Below are 18,779 nucleotides of genomic sequence, written 5' to 3' on the forward strand. Positions count from 1 at the left end.
CTTTGCGCCCAGGATATTGCTCAGAAAATCAAGATGGCATCCGAGAATGATACGGGTATCGTGTCAAACGAACGATGTGATGTAAATAATACGATTCAGCAAGTGTTTGAGCCGTTGAGAGGGGAAATATCGAGCGCGAAGGCGCTTGGGACACAGTGGAAGAACGTGAATAAGGAGGCAACCGATTGTTCCGGCGATATCGGTTTAAATTCGAACAGGACGCCCACGGTTTTCCCTACAGCGTCATCGTTCAACACAAACACCGACCGACATGAATTACAAAGAAATGCGAACACTTTGAGCTCTTCTGGTGATGTGCAAGAACGTGCAAATTATAAATTCATTGTTAGTACGACTTTGCATAAATTACCTTCAAAGCCAGACAGTATGTCCACTCAGAGGAATGATCTAGACAGTGCTGCTTGTGTACCTGAGAAAACAGACGGTAATCATGTATATAGTGCTTTGAGCAGAATCATATATACAAAGATCTGCATCTTTTCCATCTCTAAAATCTTTTTTATATTTATTTTCTATTTCTTTTCTTTATGATATATGAAACCAAAATTTTGAACAAAGTATTCCAACTAATAATTCTTTTTTAATATATTTTTATGAAGCATATGCTGTATATAGTTATCGAAGCTCATTTAAACCTTATAGCCGAATACGTATAGCAAGATCGACTTGAAGTTTATTTATTATTGTTCTTTTTAATCGTTGACCGATGTTATTATTTCGTTAGAAGTATATATAAGTTGTTATGAATATTATCTTTTATATTTGCTATAGATAATCCAGATCAATGTAATAATGAATTATTGAGGACTGCTAGAGAACCAGTGCAACATATTATTCATGTAAGTATACGATTTTATAATTTCGAAAAAAGAATATTATCTATTTAACTCTATTTTATTTATTAGACTGATTCCACATGTGGCAACAGTACAATATTATCTACCAGTATGCATGCATTACCAGCAAAATTAGAGGGATGTTTAAATTTCTCTAACAATACTCCTCAACTTGGAGAAAGTCCACAGAGTAGCGGAGAAGTGATCAGTAGTCCTCGAAGTCCAGATTACCCTCCAAGGGTTTCAAATAGTCCAAATAGTCCAGATATAATGTTTCCTATTACTATGACATCAACACATACCAGTTCCAATATTAATATAATGGATACAGCAAAGTATAATGAAGAAAATACTGACACATCTACAAAAATTAACACAGAGTTACAGAGTTATCAATGTTGTGGCAAACTGGAGATAAACGATTCAGAAAATTCTGTTTTACAAACAAAAATAAAGCTGGAACATGGTTCAACCGAAGAAAATATACAAGATACAACTATAAAAACGGAAGTAGTTGAACAAAAAGAAGAATCAGAAACTATAAAATCAGATTGGGGAAATGAAAGAATACCAACTGCTGTAACAAATAAGACCGATAGTAATACACATCCAAAACCTATAGAACCTGTTAATGCATCGTCTTCAAATTCACATTCAAAGGTGGACTCATCGTCTAAAGACAAACGTAAAGAACATAGTGATAGAAGACACTGTTCAAGATGCTATAGAAGAAGTAAAATCAAACGGGCAAATATTGGTGTCCAATGTAAACGTGATCGTAGTATACTTCCTTTAAATACCAAAACAATTTCTTTACCGTTATCAAAATCTACTAGTGATAATCTGAGACTTAACTTACAAACAAAAAATTACAAGATGCTTAATAGTACAGGGGTGAAAAGTGAATTATTAGAAGGCTTAAAATATAAGAAATTTATTCATATAGAGACATACCCTAATGGCGGGGCAACTGTTGTGCATATGTTTCAAGATGAAATTGATACTTTGTCCAGTGAACAAGTAGAAGAGTTGGCACAAGAGTATTTTAAAGTATGTAATTCAGAATGTGAATGATTTCTTAATTACAATGATTATACTTTTGTTATATGCTTTTTAAATACAAGTATTGATATTTGAGAAATACGAACTGAAATCAATAATATATAAAATAAAATGTTTTCAAATGCTAATTATAATTCACAGGTAGTTTTTGGGGAAGATGAAAATGGTAATGCTCATCACGTTATGGGAATAGTACATAATGCAGCAGCGTATCTTCCCGATCTTTTGGATTATATGGCAAATAATTATCCTACTTTAACAGTGAAGAATGGAGTATTAGGAAGAAGTAGTGATATTGAAACGACTACTATGGTACAATACAAAGAGCAAGTTTGCAAAGCATATAGTAATGGAACAATACGATATGGACCTTTGCATCAAATAAGTCTTGTGGGTACTGTCCACGAGGAGGTTGGAGGTTATTTTCCAGATCTTTTACAAAAATTAGAGGAAAATCCATTTTTGAAATTGGTAAGAACAAGTAATAACATTATATATTAAAGTAACAAACAAATTAACTTTTGTATAATTAGTATGTAATTATATAATTTTAATTGAGTCACATTAATTTTAGACGATGCCATGGGGTCCACTATCAGTAGTAAAAATGGAAACTCCACAAGAATCAAATGATGGTCCTATCCTATGGATTAGGCCAGGAGAACAATTAGTTCCAACGGCAGATATAAATAAAAGTCCTTACAAGAGGCGTAGAACGGGCATAAATGAACTACGCAACTTACAATACTTACCACGACTTAGCGAAGCTCGAGAATACATGTTCGAAGATCGTACAAAAGCTCATGCCGATCATGTAGGCCATGGATTGGACAGGATGACTACAGCTGCTGTTGGAGTATTAAAAGCGGTGCATGGTGGTCAAGCATCAGAATATAATAGAGTTACGAAAGACGTTGTGGCATTTTACGCCGGTGATTTTCCAGAGTTAGTTGAAAAACTTCAACTAGATCTCCATGAACCACCAATATCTCAATGTGTACAATGGGTCGAAGATGCTAAGTTGAATCAATTAAGAAGACAAGGTATTCGTTATGCAAGGATAAATCTTTATGATAATGATATTTATTTTTTACCGCGTAACATTATTCATCAATTTAGAACGGTCTCGGCTGTTTCAAGCATTGCGTGGCATGTTAGATTGAAACAGTATTATCCAGAGTCACAACATAATTCAAGTATAAGACATAGTCGAGTTATTAATGAATCTACGCATCGTATTAAAGAAAAGAAACCGTTAGAAACCGTTGGTATAGGAGATGAACAGAAAGAAAATACTAATCGTCAACGATTAGAACAAAAGCTTTATTCTGATTCTCTCGAAGAAAAGAAGGCTAAAGAAAGAGCTGCGGAGTATCAAGGAAACCTAAAAAAGTCAGATCAACATGGAAAACGAAAAGACGATCGTAAAAGCCGTGATCATGGCCGACACTCGTCTGTTAAAAGAAAAGATGGTGAAGAAAATAATGATACGTCTGCAAATCATTTTAATGATGGTAAAACTACGAAAAGTGGAGCTAGCGATCAAAAGTCTAGCAGCAGTAAAAGGGATGATAAAAGGTCTGATAAAAAACACGAGATACGACGTCGCAATAGTGACAAATCAAGTCATCATTCGCATAGTAGCAGTAGCAGCAGTAACAGTAGTAGCAAAAGTAATCATTCTGGAGACAAGAAGAAATACGATTGTAGTGGTCATAAATTAGATCATCATCGCAGTCATCATAGCAGATCGAGTAGTAGTAATAACGTTTCGAGTAAAGAGACTATTTTGAATGTAATGGAAGGACGAGCATCTATTAAATATGCTACAACAGGATCTCCTTTAAAAGACAGTAAAAGACATTTCAGTTCTTCAGAACTTTGTCCGCCTATATTAGAATCTTCTAATACCGAAACAATTGTTTTGGAAAATGAAGTATTAAATCAAAGACAACTAATAGCCAAAACGTATGCAACTGAGGTCGTTGATAAGGCATTAGAAATCGCTATATACAAGTCTAAGACTGACGTTGATGAAGTTTGTCAATCTCTAAGGATTGGTGTAGCTGAAGCCTCAAAAGAAGTGCTAGATAAAATTAGAAAAGAAAGTTTTGAAATTGCCGAACAAAGGTTCAAAGATGATACTACAAAATTGGAAAGGTATTCTCAATTACTTGAAATGGAGACTGTATTAGCATTTACATCGAAAATGGAATGCGCAACGGAAAATGCTGTGAAAGCTTTAATTGAAATGGCTGAAGACGAAGCTAAGGAAAGAATAAAGAACGAGAAACCTTCTGAAAGTCCTGCTGAAGATCATACCATCACTGAAAATCAAGTTCCCACTTTAACCAGTACAAGTTCTTGCTCTTCTGTTTCAATGACTACATCACCGTTAATGGAAAGTGAGAAATACAGTAGTAGTAGTAGAGTTAGCAATGTAGAAGAAAAATCCTTAAAATCGTCTGATCATCACGCTTCTATAGGAGAATCTAAAAGAAAGTACAGAGATGAGAAAGATTCTAGAAGTCAGAGGCACAAGGAAAAAAGAGATCGTGACAAACGAGATCGCGATCGTAAAAAACATCGTCATCGAAGTCCACAAAGTAAATCTGAACATAAAACAAATGAGACGATAAAAGAAAGTTCATCAAAGAATGTGACATCCTCAATTCGGGATGTTTCTAATTCTAGTAAACCTGCAGACTCTACTGATGTTAAAGAAAGTGAAAAGAAATTAGAAAAACGAAAGGACAGTCATCACAGTCATGGAAGAGACGGACAAAAGAGATCATCCAGCAATCGTTCGACTAAAGATGATACAGGATCGAGTCATTCGCACTCGACGAGTTCAAACCATAAGCGCAAGTCAAGTTCGTGTTCAGAACATAAAGAGCACAAAAAATTGTGTACAGAAAAAGAAACAATTTCACGAACATCTGAACAAACAAATATTAATCCTTCCGTTCCCACTACAACAACCGTGACAACACCAACTGAAACAACTTCTACGAACATTGTTACATCAACAACATGAAAAGGTGAAAATTACTTTCAATGTGTAATAAAATCTGCTTAAAAAGCTAACAGTCTGTTAGCATAGATATAACTGATATAGATGTGCGTTTCTAATTGTGCACTTCTAATTAGATGAGGTGATATGTCAAGAATGATGAAAGTTTGTGCTTGATCCACAAACTTCGATATTTGATTGTTAGTTTGATTGATGCACCTTCGTCTTGAATGAACAGATGATGTTACAGATCTAATTGATTTTCAGAGCTTACTGTTGAGAAGTCCAAACTGATGTCTGTATTGCAAAAGTTATTTTGCTATGAAAACTCTGAGTGTCTCACAAACTGAAAGTGAAGAATATAGTTAATAGATATTTATACTGTAAGTGATCGATCAATGAGCGGTGTACAAATAGAACTTGTACAAATTCGTGGTTGGAAACTTTTTCCGATCAGCATAAGATTATTGTGCATTGTATATAAACCAAAAAATGCCCTATTGGGAGGATTGTGTCACAGTAAAGCTTGATTAAATTATTTATATATGTAGATATATATATTATAGTATACGTTAAATTATTTATATTTTCATTATATCTTATGACAGTACAGAAAATTCTTAATTTGAAAAACAAAGCTGTTAATCATATTGTTTTCTTTTTTGTTCTTTTTTCTTTTTTCATAAATCGTACAAAATTATCAACAATCATTCTTTAATATTCGTACCATAAAAAATTACATTTTTTTGTTTACCCTATTAATTACGAATTTGAAATTGATAAATGAGGGAAAAAAGTAACAGAATACTTTTAATATACAGATTATAGATTAAGTCGGAATCAATATATTATATTATTATTGGAGATATATATGATAAAACAGATATATATGCACATGCTTTTCATATTTGTTTAGCAGTCACGATGTCATGATGTGTTACTGTCTTAAAGCAATATATCTTCTTTTCGTTCCTTTACGAATATAAATACATTTTTATATGGATGAAATAGCAATAAAAATCTGAATGTATTTTTGTTCGAAGCAGAAAGAAAAAAAGCGTATCTTGCTTTAAGTTGTAGATAGCAATATTATTTTCACATTATGAGAAATAGTATTATGGGTAACAACAAACGTACAAATTCTTTGCCTTTGAAGATATTACTTGTTTGGGACAGTGAAACATTGCAACAGATTGATCACAAATGTTAATAATATTTTCTCTATTTGAGTAAAATAACAATTGTTCTAAAGTTAATGGTAGCTATAGAAAAGAGAGAAAGAGAGAGAATGTTAGCAATACGACTGATACATGAGTCGTGTGTAATGCTAATGTAGATTTGTGTATATGAAATGTAATAATACACAGAGTGTATAAAGCTTCTATCTATGTAACGATGTAACATCGTATATATTTTATATAATTTTTTATTTCGTATACTACGATTGAAAATCTAGTTTAACAATATTTTTTCAGTTCTCTAATTGTTCAATTCGACAATTAAGATTTATTACTATCGTCATCGTCATCGTCATCGTCACCACCACCACCACCATCATCATCATCTCATCGTTATCATTGTCGTCATCGTTGTCGTCATCGTATCGTCATCGTCATCGTCATCGTCATCGTCATCGTCATCGTCATCGTCATCGTCATCGTCATCATCATCATCATCATTATCATCATCATTACACCATCATTATCGTCGTTGTCGTCGTCGTCGTCGTCGTCGTCGTTGTCATCATCATCATCATCATCATCATCATCATCAGCAGCAGCAGCATCAGCATTATTTTTATTATTATTATTATTATTATTATTATTATTATTATTATTATTATTATTATTATTTATCCAAAGCAGCACTTTTTATGTTATATATACATTCTCGAATATATTTTCTAAATATATTGCCTAAATTATAAATTTCTTATAAATGCAATCGCGTTGTAAACTCATTATCAGACAGAACGGAGATTCATCTGTCCAATAGGGCTTTCACAACTACTCGGATCTGTGCGAAAATTTACGATTAGATATATACTTAAGTTTTTCAAGCTTATATTTGTATACATATTTCTATTATACATACCCACTGTTTTAGAATTTATAAAAAGATTATATCTGGAACAGTGAAAATCCCTCTTAATGCATTTTATTACACTGTAAAAGGAAACAAAATTGAAAAAATACATTTTAACAAAATAGTCGTGTGTAATAAGATAGTAAACAATCATCGGATTTGTATACACAAGACCATAGATTAGGCAAGACTGAAAAAAAGAGTAGTATCCACTAGAATAGAAAACTTCTTGTATTAACTGAAATGTTTCTTTCCTTTCTTTTTTCTTTCTTTCTTTTTTTTTTTCTTTTTAATAGATACACATCAATTAATCCCGATAGCATTACATAAATCTTCGATATAGATTTATGATATGCTTCAATCGAGAATTCTAAAGTGGAGTAATCTCTATGCAATTAGGAAAGAAAAAGAAAATCTTTAATCTGAAGGATTTTTTTAATCTGGTCCACACATACGTGATCAATACAACAAATTTAGAAAAATAAATGAAAGGAAGATAGATTCAAATTCGTTTTCTAATTACATTAATGAATGCGCTTAATTAATATCTTCGTACATATAATAGAACAGGCAATTGCAATTAGAGACATGATAAATTCCTCGTCTCCGCAAAAAAATAAAAAAAAAAAAAAGGAAAAATGGAATGGACCAAATTGAAACATCAAAGAATCCATAAGCTTTTTCTCTAATAATATTTATTAAAAGCAGTGTAATATTAAACCAAATAATATAGGTGCTGGATACATCACAGATCTTTTAAGGTGCCTTCTCTCTGTTTGTTGCGGTAAAAAAAAAAAAAAGATTAAAAGTAATTAATCATAGACTGCTCAGTTATAATCAGTCTATAAAAATAACTTTATTTTCCCTAGCACTACAAATCGTAGCGCATAATCTTCCTGAGTACTATCATTATTTAATATTTAAGACATGATTGATATACAATACATTTTTAATGACTTTGTTTCTCGAACAATTTTCAAATTCGACGAACGAAAAACATTTGTTTCGAACAAATACGAATATGATTAGGAGAACAAATGTTTAATATGCCTTTATAGGAGCACGTATGTAAAATATAATTTAAGATCTTGTGTAAATAACTGTAAAGAAAGAAAAAAGGAACAAAGGTATCGATGTGTCTTTCATCGTCGATTGATTAAATATTGAACCATTCTATATACATTCGTTCGAAAATAGTTTGAGAAACAAAGACTCGCATAATGAAGTTATTTTCCAGAATACATGAAAAAAGGTAATAAGTAGATAATCTTAAACTTGTTCTATTTTATGAATTAATTCAAAACGGAATAAGCGAATTTATTCATCTATATTGAGAATATAATTATTCGTCAGCTTCCAAATAATGATTTGCCGGTGAAAAAATAATGGATGGGTTTTTCATTTTTGAATTAACACTCCTTATTAAGTATAAATCATCATCCCAAATTTCCTGATTAACAAATTACTTATATCACATACACATATTGTATATTATACAAATTATATATATACAGATGTGTATCTGTTGGGTGTGTACGCGCGCGCGCGCGCGTATGTGTATGTATGTTGTGTATACACACATATATATATATATATATATATTGTACGCGTGTATATATAGTAACAAAAATATGTATCTTTTAAAATAAGTTCATAGTGGTGTGGATAAAGGTTTGTGTAGATTATAGTATGTATTTTATGATGGTACTGAGAAAAGAAAAAGCAAAATAACAAAAAAAATAATATAACAGACTTCCGATAGATGCCTAACAGATTTCACACTTCCACGGTCGAACCAAATTTCGAAGATACTCTTCAGTTTTTATACAAAGTACATTATCGAACAGTAGATTGTTAATCGTCGTTAACGAAAATGTATATGTAGATATTATTATACATGAAATATAAAATAATAATAATAGTAATAATATAATAATATTATTAATAATAATAAAAAATATACATTCGCGTAAAATGTACGTTTAAAGAGACCAGTTAAATTTTAAACTTGTATTCTGCGGAATTGAGTTGTGTATATTTTGTAAATAACAACTTCTATATTCTGAAGTATGAAAAAATAAAGAAAAAAAAAAAAAATAGTGGATACTTGTAAAGAAATCAGTACAGGGGATGTAAACAATAGAGGGAAGTTTGATTATCGCTATTGAGACACTAAATTGCTATTATTCTATGATCATATATAATGATATGATTATATGTATATATATATATCATGTTGAGATCACGTGAAAAATCATAAAAGCACAGTTATGTGTGCGTATACATATGTACACATAATTATCGCACACGTGTGTATGTATACGCATATATATACATGCATATATAGTAGTATGTAGTTTTATTATATCCATCATACGTGTAGAAGTCGCATTCCAACGTCTAAGTTTTTAAAGAAATAAATAAATTACTTTGGTCAGAGATGTACTATTATTTTATAATAAACCTAACTTTCGTTTTAATTCCTTCATTTTTATTTGTAATATATGCATTAAAAATCTAATTCCAATAGTTCTTATTTTTATTCATTTCTGCTCCTTTCAAAGTGATTCACAGAATAATATGCTAGTTTTTTCTGGTAAGTAATGCTAGTAACATATAATGATAATATATGAGATCGAAAAATAATGTAGAAGTAATATTATCGTTAAAGAAATATGTTTTTAAAAATGAGAAAAAGTAATAAAAATGATAACAAGATTTTAATATAATATTTTACTTATTGTATCATAAAATGATACGTATTATAATACCATTGCAAAAATAAATCTTAAAAAATGAGCACGTGATATTTCTTTTTGTTTTTTTTTGAGTACAAAGTACGTGAGTAAAGTATACTATACTACAAGTTGCAATCATATATAGTATATTATACTATATTTTGCTTACATACTACACTCTGTAGTCATAAAAGAAAGAAAATTGTCGATTGTTAATAGGTATATATATGTTCATTATTACTATATATTAAAAAAAATTAAGTATAATATTTAAAATACTTATAATTTATATAACACATATAGAATGTTGGCTCTTAGAAGGTTTTTTACCAAACAACAATTTATTAGAAATTATGCATCTGGAAAAAAACTATTGGAAATTGCAGAAGATAAAAATACAGGTACTTTGATAATTATAATTGTTTATAAATTTAATATTTATATTTTTGCTGAGTAAATTTATTTACTGAAACATATGTATTAGGAATTCATATAATATCTATGGCAAGATCTCCAGTTAATAGCTTAAACCTAGAATTATTAGAAGAATTAAAAACATCTTTGATAGAAGTCCAGAAAAACAATTGTAAAGGCATTGTCCTGACATCATCACTACCAACAGTTTTTTCAGCAGGTTTAGACATTATGGAAATGTATAAACCAGATATTAAGAGATTTACTGCTTATTGGCGTACTTTGCAAGATACATGGATGACTTTATATGGTTTAGAAATACCAATTGCTGCTGCTATCAATGTATTACCATTATTAATATTATAATATTTGCAGAATGCAGAATTTTCTTAATATATATTTTGTTTAATTACATCTATAATATAAAATTAAACATTTATTTTATATTACATATTATAAATATACTTTTACATAGGGTGCTAGCCCTGCCGGTGGATGTTTATTAGCCATTTCTTGTGAATATAGAGTTTTTGTTGATGGGGAACATACTATAGGATTGAATGAGACACAATTAGGTATTATAGCTCCACAATGGTTTATAGATCCATTTGTTAATACCATTGGTTACAGACAGGCCGAATTAGCTTTGTTGAGGTATATACGACAAATAATAAATAGTACTATAAAAATCTTAATGTGTATGCTTAATAGATATTTGGTTTTTTACTTCTTAGGGGTTCACTTTTTCGTCCTAATGAAGCATTAAATATTGGACTTGTAGATGAATTGGCAAGTGATAAAGCAGAAGCCATTCAAAAATGCCAAAAATACATATCTTCTTATGATAGAATATCAAGTAAGTTTATTATTTTATTAAAATTTTAAACAAAAGTGAATAAACATTACATTTTTACAAACAGTATTTTATATAATATTTTTGCAGAACAAGCTAGAAATATGACAAAATTAAGACTTCGTGAAAAATTAATTTCTTGGTTACAAGAACATCGAGAGATTGAATTAAATTATGTTAAACAATTTATTCAATTAGCAAACATTCAAAAAGGTCTTCACGCATACATTGAAACATTGAAACAAAAACAAAATTAAATATTTTTTTCTGTTACTATGTAACATTTATTATAATTTAATAAGATAATATTTATACATTATGTATATTTTTTATAAAACATGATATTAAGAATTTTTCATTATAAGTATTTACTGCTTAAATACATTGTTTAAATAAAATGGCTTTTATTCCTACTTCTCTTTATTACAATTGATCATTTTTCTGATATAGTCAGACTAGGAAAATTATTAATTTCAAAATATGGTAGATGTAATAATATTAATGAATGAAATTGTTTACGTATATCTTGTAGAAGATGGGTAATCTCCAAAATTTTTTGACGGTGCCTGTTATTTTCGTTGCTAAAAACAAAAATTAATCTATCATTCTCTTTGATCTGTATTTAATGAATTATTTACTGATACAAATTTTTAATACTTATACAACTCTTCACAGTATTCATTCTGCCATGTTTTTAGTCTACTTAACATACGATCTTCCCTAGCATCAATGACCTACAATAAAAAAAGGATTTTTTTTTTCTACTATCATTTACATGAATATATTAAATGATTTACTTACACGCAAATGTAAATCATGTGATGCTGCAAGATTATTACTTAATATATCTTTATTTCCACATACATCTAACAAATGACTTGGAAGTTTAGATTCATGTTCAAAAGTACTGATATAATACAAAATAATACTATTTATGTTATCATTGTAGTCTGCTTCAGCATTTCGCATTTGTGAAAAGTGTTCTCGAGCAGTCTCCAAAAATTGCTCGATCATATTTGTCATATTTACTTTAAAAACTTCATTTATTTCCTTTTATATAATAGAAAAGTATCATAATTATAGAATTATAAAAAAACAAGTTATAGAATTTAAAGACTGCCCATTTTTTTAATTTTATTGTTATGTAATACATACTACCAATTGATCATGTATTAGAACTTCTTTAGACATTAATTTTGTCCATGTTTTAGATATCATATCATTGAAATGAATATACCAATTGTATACTACTTCTACATTATCATCCATTTCATCCATTTCATCATCAAGTACATTAAATAATAGATTTATTTGTGAGAATATTTTAATTTTTTCCTCTAATATCTCATCCACTATACTAAGGATAAAGATAAATATGAAATCAATATAAATTAAGTTAAGATAGTATGTATAATACAATAAAATTATACTTTACTCTTTTGAATCATTTTGTACTTTACTTTTACCATCATTAACAATATCATTAAATAATTTAATTTCATTATCTCGTTTAACTTGTTCCTCTAATCCTATTTCAGAAAATTCATAACATATAGAAGAAATTTTTTTTCTATATTCCTCAAAAGCATTTTCTGTATCACTATTTACTGCAGATAAATCTTTTCCTTCTAATAAATAAAAATATTTTAGCTTTTAGTTTAAAATAAGTAATTTAAAATAATTAGTTTAAAATAATTAGTATTATAGTGTATTATACCTTTGTCATCGAGAAACATATGCCAGAAAAAGTTATCATCGTTTAAATATTCTACATAAGATTTAGATAGTAAATTCTGTAAATTTTCAAATGCTTCCTGTTCTTCCAATTGCTTTTTCTTTTTTGCTTCTTCCTCTTCTATATTACTAATCACACGTCTAAAACAAAAAATATAGAAAATTATATATAATTGTCTTAAGTAATATGTAATATAACATAAAACATATTCACTGTTGTTTGATTATAGCAGATTGACGTTCTTCCTTAGTAATCATTTTATACTGATAATAGATTAATTGCGGTACAAATGCAATTAGATATTCTTGATATCCATCTTTATCCAAACATGGATTATTATTTATGTTAAAACTATATAGATATTTAAATTGTCTTAAATAAATGACCTGCAATTTGATAATTATAATTTAAGTAAAAAATTAAAGAAATTATTAGAAAAAGAATATGGAAAAAAGCTACAAAATTTAATATAAATATATAATAAAACAATATATATAAAACATAATATATAGATTTTATACATGTTCCCAATCTTTTATTTGGTTATTTCCAATACTAAAAATGTGCAGCTTATGCAAATTATCTATGCCCTCGATTTTAGAGATGTGATTATTAAAAAGTAACAATATTTCTAATTTGATTAAATGGTTTAGATTCTCCATTATTTTAATATGATTAAAAGATAGATTAAGTTCTTTCAAATGAACAAGCGCATCCAAATTTTCAATTTTTTCTATAATGTTATTGGATAAATGTAGTTTTATCAAATTTGGCATTACCCAAAGATGATCGATGTTCAAAATATCTGTGTAAAATATATATACATATTATAAATAAAGTTATCAAATTTTTAATCCTTTTTCATAAATAATTACTTACTAAGAAATTCAATTCGTATTTCCGTGATAACATCTAATTTAATACCATCTTCAAGAAAATATTTTCCAGCATCACCTTCAGGACCTTGATCGATTGACAAATTAATAAGAAGTTCTTCATTTATTACACCAGGCTCTAAAATACTTTTCGAAGCGATCGAGGTGTCTTCTTGAAACATCGTTCACAAAAAAATATATAATAATAAAAATAAATAATACAATCGCATAAAAAAATTAAAGAAATATAATTTGTTTAGTTTCGTATACTCTCAATACCGATTATTATATCGATTACGTTGCCGTGCAACTGTAAGTTGTATCATTACTTTTTCTTCTATCTTTTTGTTGTGTTTTTCTTAAAAATAAACAACTAAGTTTAATAATAATTTGAAAAACAATGTAATCTAAAAAAACTTATCAAAATATTATTTAATTTAATAACGTATAAGCACAGTTCTACTTTCAAAAAAGCGCGCCATATCGTTGCACTTCCCATAATGCATCTATTACGAAATTTGATTAGCAACATGCATTGTTATAATACTATCATTACATAACTGTTAGATTATTGGGAAAATAAGCATATTTGGTAAAAATTTCGTACGATATATTGATAAAATTGATTATTGCAAAAGCTTGAATTATTTTCAGATATAAGGCATTTCATAGATGAAATTTTTATCCAATCAACGAAGGATAAAAGCAAGCTGCATTGAGAGTAGTTAAGAGAATCGTAGAAGGCCACTAGGGTACTGAAGCCAATCATCGTACACATCTCAAGACGCTCGAATGAACTGACTGCTACATATCTAGTGTCGATCGTCTTCCTACGTTTTGACATCTCTATCTTATCATTGTGTAGGTCATATGATTCAGCCTTCTGTCATTCAACGGTGTAAGATCTTGTTCGTAGCGAATTACGAATATCGCCCTTATCGAAGATTTACACGCGCGCGATATATGTACACTTGAATCGGGCTAATATAATTTATATTTGACACTGTTTCCGATCATCGACCAAGCATGTCATTTTTTGGAGTCAACGTAAATCCCTTTTCAACGCCAGTGGGCCAAAAAATTGGTAAGATAACTTCGATAATTTAGATTTCGAGTGGAATTATGCGTATTATTGTTTAATCCTGCCGATTTCATCTACGTCGTCATTGATTATAATAATTGGTCAATGGTTACATCCATATGCAATTAGACGTGGATTTACCTTCTCATATTACTTTTCTAGATGAAACGTTATTATACGTTACGATGTTTCTTTTCACTTCTGCCTCGATATTTTTATAATGTTAGAAATTAGTAAAAATGTATTTGTATGAAGAGGATTATTTCTTCACTCATTCTTATATTTGAAATTGGATTATGTATTTCAGAGCAAGCTACGGATGGTGGTTTGCCTAGTGAAAATTGGGCACTTAATATAGAGATATGTGATATTATAAATGAGACAGAAGATGGACCTAGAGATGCTATTAAAGCAATTAAGCGTAGGCTTAATCAAGCTGCTGGCAAAAATTATACTATAGTAATGTATACGCTTACTGTTAGTATCAAATCCATTTATTTTTTATATAATAACTTGTACAAGTATTGTATAAGTATAAGTATTACACAAGTATAATTTTACAGACATAAGTATTATATTCTATCGATATTATGTTATATTGTTATGTTGATATATAGAAACACATACACATATATATATATAAATTTTTGGATTTACTTTATTATAGGAATGTCTAATGTTTGATTTTTAATATTTTTTTATCCTAGTTATTATATGTAATATTTGTGATTTAGGTATTAGAAACCTGCGTGAAAAATTGTGGAAAACGTTTTCATGCTCTTGCTTGTTCACGAGAATTCGTACAAGAATTGGTTAAGTTAATTGGACCGAAAAATGAACCACCAACTGCTGTGCAGGAAAAAATTTTGAATCTTGTTCAAACATGGGCAGATACATTCTGTCATCAACCGCATACTCAAGGAGTTGTACAAGTCTATCAGGAATTAAAAGCAAAAGGCATACTATTTCCGATGACTGATTTGGATGCAATGGCACCTATCATTACCCCTCAAAGAGTAAGATATTTCAAATATAAATTATATTCTTATAAACTGTATAAACTTATTTATTATATTTTATAGAGTGTACCTGAAACAGAACAAATCTCAGGAAATTTGCCTGTAAATGATCAACATATTTCCAACTCTACAGTGATACAACAACAATCGCAATTACAATCATGTAGTCAGTTAACTCAATTGAATGAGCAACAATTGGCAAAATTACAAAGTGAACTGGATGTTGTGCAAGGCAACATGCGTGTTTTATCAGAAATGTTAACATATTTGACAGATCAAACTTCTACTCAACCACCAGATTCTGCAGATCTTGAATTATTAACAGTATGTTATATATTCCATTGCAATATCACTTACTAGTTTTGCTTCGCATATTAATTTCTAATTCATATACATTTCCACAAAGATACATGTATATATATATATATATATAAAATCTATAGGAATTGCATGCAACATGTAAAGCAATGCAAGAACGTGTGGTAGATTTAATTGGAAAACTAGCTAATGATGAGATGACAGCTGAATTATTGCGTATAAATGATGAACTCAATAACTTGTTCCTGCGTTATTCAAGATATACAAAAAATAAAGCTGTACCTGCAAGTACTATATTAGCTCAAACAATAGGTCAACCACCAAATATTGATTCGAGTGCAGAGTCAACAAAAAAAGAGGCAGATTCACTTATAGATTTGTCAGATGAAATTGATACTGTACAAAAGCAGGTGGCAGGAATGGGTAAGCTGAAATTTCATAATATCAAAAATAACTTTTATTAAATCTTATTTGATTGCAGGTATATCTGAAACTGATGATAATCTTAGGGTAGAAAAAAAAGAAAAGAAAGGTGGAGATAATGATGAATTTGATATGTTTGCACAGTCCCGCAATGCGACATATGAGACAACAAAAAACAGGTGAAACATTTTTTGATATTTTCATAATATATACACATATATATGTATATTGGATATTATTATAACACTAAGAATGTTATTATGTTATTATGTAGCGGCAGCAAATATGAAGACAATATGGAACAGGTGAGCGGAGGAAGTCTAAGTTCAGCAATTCTCAATCGTAACAATCCTAAGTATACCCACCAAACTGCTTCTACTACTGCTACTACTATTACTACTACTACTACTACTGCTGCTGCTGCTGCTGCTGCTGCTGTTGCTGCTCCTACTACTACTACTGTGCGTAATGCTCCTTATCCTTCTTAAGCTAAGTCACAGTATTATCATTAATAGTAATATCATTACAAAATCCCACAAGTTTACAGGAATTTACATGATGTAAATAATGCAATTCTATGTAGTAATTATTTCACTAATTATTTATAATAGCAAAAAATAATTATAATTTTATATCAAGACTGAAAAAGATCCTGTAAACTTGAAATAACATTACTAGATCTAACTTAAAATAACATCATTAGTCTCCCAACATAAAAGTAAAAAAATCTCTATTTACCTGAGAAAACGAAGGTACAGTATTATTGTAAAATGTTACCGCTTCGCATAGCTTTATATGTAATGTTATGTTTCCTTATTCTTTCTTTTTTTATTTATATTTATTTATATATAATATTATTATGTATAAATTTATTGTTTTGTTCAATGTTCGTCTTTGATTTAAATGCTTAGCTCAACCGGGAATCAGAATTCAGTGAAATGGCAGCTTGGCTTAGTCATACGGTGAGTGATGTGTTCTCATCTAATATTTAAATCTTTTAATCTTAATAAAGTGTTTCAAAGGATTTGGAACAGGTGAGAACAAGATTTTCTAATATATAAATGTTAAGTCTCAATTCAACATTATAGAATAACAACTTGATGATCGTTTTGCAGTAATATAAAATAGATATTGTGTCATATGGAATGTTACAGCCTGCTGTACAAGGTGACCAAGAATCTTTAACATCATCAGAGTTTGAACGTTTTTTAGCAGAGCGAGCAGCTGCTGCTGAAGCTCTTCCTACACTTTCAACTACAACAACTCCATCAAATACTTCAAATTCTGGAAATCCAAATATTCAACGTCAAATTAATAAAGATCAAGATAAATCTTTATTTGCTCTGTAAATGTTGCTGTCAAATCTCTTTTAAAGCAGGTGATAAAAGACAACACAACTCTATACTAATTCAAGTCTCAAATGCCTCTACCTGCATCTGTTATATTAATGTTCATATTAATTTAATCAATTAAATGCAAAAAAAGAAATAAGAAATCAGGAAAGAGAGGCAAAAGCATTATGCATTAAATTTGCTTTTTTTACGTACTTAACAAGTGTAGTACCACGCAGTATGTATTGGAATATTTTTGTTATAGATTCTTACTTATAATGGATAAGTAATGATAAAATAGAAATCTAAAGAAAATGTATGTTAATTGTGCAACTTCTTTAGTAGAATGATAAAAAGTATTAATTTTGTCTTATTTGTATATATAGAAAATCCTATATTTACAAAATTATATTAAATTTAAAAAGAAAAAAATATAAACAGCAATGCATATCCCTTGCACTACCTTATATCCATAAGAATGCAATTTTATGTGAGGTTGCATTTATTTTATTAATTACTGAAGCGTGGAACATTAAGTATCATATTTAATAGATCATCTGACAAATATTAATGAAAATATTTTTCTATGTTAAAGTAAATTACAAATGCTCTCCTATTTAAAATTTTGTATAGAATCATGAATTATAACTTGGTAATCATTATAGTTATTTTGTATATTATTATAATGATTATTATTGTTACATTAGTAATATTCTTTATGCCACTAATGTCGATTAGTAAAGTTTATTATTAAAATTATTCTAAAAGTAGAACTTATGTATATTCTACAAAAAGAATGTAAGAAAATTCCTCTAATATGCAATATTATGTTACAATCATAAGGACAACATGAATGGTAATTTTAGTTTTTAATATCTTTTCTTTTATTGCATGTTATATATTGTTAAATATGTGCACAATAATATTAATTTATATATCATTTTTATATTAATTTATAATAGTCTTTAATTGTTA

At 29.0% G+C, this 18,779-nt stretch overlaps 4 protein-coding genes across 15 annotated transcripts; 3 read left to right on the forward strand and 1 right to left on the reverse strand.

The window, feature by feature from the left end:
* Positions 1-16: 16 nt before the first annotated feature.
* On the forward strand, positions 17-6,349 carry LOC122631647. The gene is made up of 6 exons (XM_043817595.1): positions 17-445; positions 793-860; positions 927-1,907; positions 2,061-2,390; positions 2,494-4,960; positions 5,200-6,349. Exons 1-5 carry the CDS (start codon positions 34-36, stop codon positions 4,954-4,956), a joined length of 4,254 nt encoding a protein of 1,417 aa, XP_043673530.1. The 5' UTR covers positions 17-33; the 3' UTR covers positions 4,957-4,960; positions 5,200-6,349.
* Positions 6,350-9,594: 3,245 nt separating this feature from the next.
* LOC122632065 (enoyl-CoA delta isomerase 1, mitochondrial-like) lies at positions 9,595-11,383 on the forward strand. Of its 2 annotated transcripts, none has more exons than XM_043818492.1 (6): positions 9,595-9,613; positions 10,059-10,156; positions 10,240-10,511; positions 10,645-10,823; positions 10,904-11,025; positions 11,113-11,383. In XM_043818492.1, the coding sequence occupies exons 2-6, from the start codon at positions 10,060-10,062 to the stop codon at positions 11,277-11,279; spliced, it is 837 nt and encodes a 278-aa protein (XP_043674427.1). In that variant the 5' UTR covers positions 9,595-9,613; position 10,059; the 3' UTR covers positions 11,280-11,383. The 2 variants fall into 2 exon arrangements, with proteins under 2 accessions (XP_043674427.1, XP_043674428.1); XM_043818493.1 differs by lacking the exon at positions 9,595-9,613 and adding an exon at positions 9,926-9,974.
* A 26-nt stretch (positions 11,384-11,409) lies between these two features.
* Positions 11,410-14,378, reverse strand: LOC122632062 (dynein regulatory complex subunit 3-like). Of its 8 annotated transcripts, none has more exons than XM_043818485.1 (11): positions 14,240-14,337; positions 13,912-13,990; positions 13,637-13,801; positions 13,279-13,562; positions 12,971-13,143; positions 12,740-12,897; positions 12,458-12,650; positions 12,178-12,379; positions 11,824-12,072; positions 11,680-11,756; positions 11,410-11,603 (listed from the first exon to the last, which is right to left on the reverse strand). In XM_043818485.1, the coding sequence occupies exons 4-11, from the start codon at positions 13,531-13,533 to the stop codon at positions 11,456-11,458; spliced, it is 1,455 nt and encodes a 484-aa protein (XP_043674420.1). In that variant the 5' UTR covers positions 13,534-13,562; positions 13,637-13,801; positions 13,912-13,990; positions 14,240-14,337; the 3' UTR covers positions 11,410-11,455. The 8 variants fall into 8 exon arrangements, with proteins under 8 accessions (XP_043674420.1, XP_043674417.1, XP_043674418.1 ...); XM_043818482.1 differs by having other exon boundaries at positions 13,637-13,804; XM_043818483.1 differs by lacking the exon at positions 13,912-13,990 and having other exon boundaries at positions 13,637-13,804; positions 14,240-14,378.
* Positions 14,379-14,573: 195 nt separating this feature from the next.
* Positions 14,574-18,123, forward strand: LOC122632064 (TOM1-like protein 2). Of its 4 annotated transcripts, none has more exons than XM_043818487.1 (9): positions 14,574-14,716; positions 15,021-15,190; positions 15,448-15,729; positions 15,796-16,056; positions 16,176-16,473; positions 16,532-16,652; positions 16,748-16,934; positions 17,385-17,435; positions 17,628-18,123. In XM_043818487.1, the coding sequence occupies exons 1-9, from the start codon at positions 14,659-14,661 to the stop codon at positions 17,820-17,822; spliced, it is 1,623 nt and encodes a 540-aa protein (XP_043674422.1). In that variant the 5' UTR covers positions 14,574-14,658; the 3' UTR covers positions 17,823-18,123. The 4 variants fall into 4 exon arrangements, with proteins under 4 accessions (XP_043674422.1, XP_043674425.1, XP_043674424.1 ...); XM_043818490.1 differs by having other exon boundaries at positions 16,748-16,778; XM_043818489.1 differs by lacking the exon at positions 17,385-17,435.
* The last annotated feature ends 656 nt before the right edge of the window (positions 18,124-18,779 follow it).

Source organism: Vespula pensylvanica, chromosome 9 (genome assembly GCF_014466175.1).
Source record: "Vespula pensylvanica isolate Volc-1 chromosome 9, ASM1446617v1, whole genome shotgun sequence".
NCBI classification, from domain to species: domain Eukaryota; kingdom Metazoa; phylum Arthropoda; class Insecta; order Hymenoptera; family Vespidae; genus Vespula; species Vespula pensylvanica.